At 56.2% G+C, this 2804-nt stretch overlaps 1 protein-coding gene across 1 annotated transcript in view; it reads left to right on the top strand.

Moving 5' to 3' along the window:
- MSI1 (musashi RNA-binding protein 1) overlaps positions 1–2804 on the top strand; it is a 24678-nt gene that overhangs the window by 8533 nt on the left and 13341 nt on the right. Inside the window, exon 4 of the mRNA XM_010828839.1 lies at positions 2021–2069. Within this exon, the coding sequence (XP_010827141.1) occupies positions 2021–2069 (49 nt within the window). The remainder of the gene's footprint in view (positions 1–2020; positions 2070–2804) is intronic.

Genomic DNA, 2804 nt, shown 5'->3' with positions numbered 1-2804 from the left:
GCCTATTAAGGACACTGGGCTGGGAGCCTCCCTCCCCTCTGCTGGCCCCAGGAGGGGACGCCAGTGGGGGGGTCCCCTGGACCCCCAACCACTTTTCCTTGCTCTGTGCCCTGGCCTCAACCCCCCTTGCCCACTCCGGGTCTGTCCAGCCAAGGCCTAGGTTGAAGGGTGGGGGTTGGCCAGGGCTGGTGGAGCCAGAGGGGTTGGTTGGAGGAAGGGCAGTGGATTTGGGCTGAATCAGGAACTCAGCGGCGGGATAGGGAAGGAGGGTGTGGCTGGATTCATCTATTCATTTGTTCAAAAAATAATCAGGGAGCACAAGTCCCGTGATGGATAGGGTGGTCATGACCGACCTGGCACTGCCTTCATGGAGCCTTCAAAGCCAGTGGTGTCCAGTCGTTTACTCTCTAGCTTCGCCAGTCTGCCCCATGTGACTGTGGGCAAGCCCCTCTCTAATAAAGGTAATAATAATAATAACAGCTGCTATTTATTAAGCACTTACTCTATCCCGGGTGCTGTGAGTTAGGAGTGTTGCATGCAGATCTCCTTTAACACCTCCCTATAAGACACAGCTAACGCCCCATTTGACAGAAAACGGACTTGAATCATAGAGACCTAAAGCTGCTGGCCAAGGTTACTTTCCAGCTCCAGCCGGTCCTACTCAAAGCCTATGCTTTTATCACAAGCCCCCCCTTTCCGGGTTTCTCTTTTCTCTGTGCCAAATATGAAGTGTCCATCCAGTTTGGATGGCTGAGCTGACTTGGGACTCAGAATGGGTCCATAAGGACAGGAGCAAGGGTGACACCGAGCTGTGCGGCCCTAGGTCAGGTGCCTCTTTGGGCGGAGAGATGTCATTTTCTCCTGAGATTCTCCAGGGACCCCGCTGCCTCCTGACTTACTGGTGTGAGGGGATTCTGGTTCTCCTTGGGGAAAGTCAGGGGCCCAATTGCTGCTTGGTGCCTAAGAGCTGGAGGACCACCCAGCTCAGGGGCCGCCCTGTCCACTTCAACAAGGCAGATGACAGCCTGGAAAGAGAGCAAAGGCGAGTGGGGAAGAGGCTGTGCCCCAAGGCCTCAGGAAGTTTTCCTGATCCCTTGGGTGTCTGACCATTTGGGGGAGGGTCAGCAGCTGGAGTGGGAGGTGGAACGGGGAGAGGCAGTGTCAGAGGCAGCCCTTGATTTCCACCCAGGATGAGTCCGACCTTAGCTTAACCCCGTGAGACAGCTGACATTGGCTGAAGAATTAAGAGGGCAAGGAGGAAGCAGCAGATGTAGAGGGAAGCTGAGACTGCGGAAGGGAAGAGAAGGCCTGTGGCTGTCCGTGCATCCAAGGGGATGCCTTGAGGGAGCAGCAAGAAGAGAAGACTTGGGGTCCAAGGGATGGGGGATAATGCAGAACCTCCCCCTTCCTCCACCCTTCTCCCCTCCCCCGTCAGTGGGAGGCCAGCAGCCCAAGCACAGAACTCTACTTGCTTTAATTACAGCCTCTAGCAAAAAGGAAACCTCAATTAAAGGAAAAGATCTGTAGGAGGAGAGGGGAGTTGGGTCTGACTGGAGTAGCTGCTGGCCTCCTGGCCTTTTGCAAGTGGGAAAGAGGCTTTCACTTCCCCATCTCCTATCTTACTCCTCTATTTTCTCCTCTAACACCCACCGTCTGCCTCCTCCTACTCCTCCCAGGCTTGATCTGGGATGTGCTGTGTGACCCTGGACAGGTGACTTTACCTCTCTGAGCCCATTTCCTCATCGACAGAATGAGGCTTTTACCATGCAAGGAGAAGATGGTGGGGCAAAGTGCCAGGCATATAGCAGGTGCTTAATATTTACAGGAGAATCTGGTGGTTGAACGGGGATGCTATGGTAGCCAGTTGGGGTTGCAGATGGAGTGCTGTCCCCCACCCAGGAAGCAGGTTGAAGATAAAGCCTGGACCGGGCAGGAGGGGAGTGGGTGTCGGAGCCCTCGCTCCTGGGTTGCGTTGGAGACCCTTGGGTCTGGTGGGTCCTCCACGGGAGCTCTGTTTTAGGTGGATGATGCCATGCTGATGTTTGACAAAACCACCAACCGGCACCGAGGTGAGTGTGGCCCCTCCCCCTTCCTAGGCCGGGCTGGGGGGCCTGTGGTCAGCCAGGGGGCTACAGGTCACAGCTGCCCTTTCATCTCGCCTCCTGACATCCTATCCCCGAGGATCTGCATCCTCTCCCGGGCCTGGCCTTACAGAAGGCTTTTGTCCCGCCGTTTCCTGTGCTAGAAACTTGCCGAATTGCAGACACCCGAGAGGAGAGGAACGGAGGAATGGACCTCTCCTCCCCCTGCAACTGAGCCCTCCGCCCCCGCCCCAGCCGGTGTCTGCTGGGCTTACCTTGTCCCTGGTAACCAGAGCTGAGGCCCGGCCACCCCAGGGTCAGGCTGACTCTACAGTCTGCTCCTGCCACTGGCCCCCTTGCCCCACCCCTGGGCCGAGCCCAGCCCCCTTGCCCCTGGATCTGTGAGCATCTGGGCCACCGGGTGCGCACTGCCTGCTTGTTTTTTTCCCAAGGGCCTTGCCTTCTGAGAAATACCATTCCAGCCCCTGGGGCACACCCAGGAGGAGGCACGGTTGTTTCTCCAGTGCCTTCAGAGCTTTGGGCCTTTTAGCCTGTTTGGGGAATGGGGTATGTGCTGGTGTGTGTGTGTGTATGTGTTTGTATCTATGCATGTGAGGGTATTTGATATGAACAGTTGTGTAGACCTACATGTCAGGGTAACTCATATGCACACAGGGGCCTTTATGCCTTTGTGAGCACTAGTTAGAGTGTCTCTGTGATGTA

The sequence above is a fragment of the Bison bison genome, unplaced genomic scaffold (assembly GCF_000754665.1).
Source record: "Bison bison bison isolate TAMUID 2011002044 unplaced genomic scaffold, Bison_UMD1.0 scf7180017864495, whole genome shotgun sequence".
Lineage (NCBI taxonomy): Eukaryota > Metazoa > Chordata > Mammalia > Artiodactyla > Bovidae > Bison > Bison bison.
Note: the sequence above shows the minus strand (reverse complement) of the source record. Positions and strands in the feature narration are given on the sequence as shown.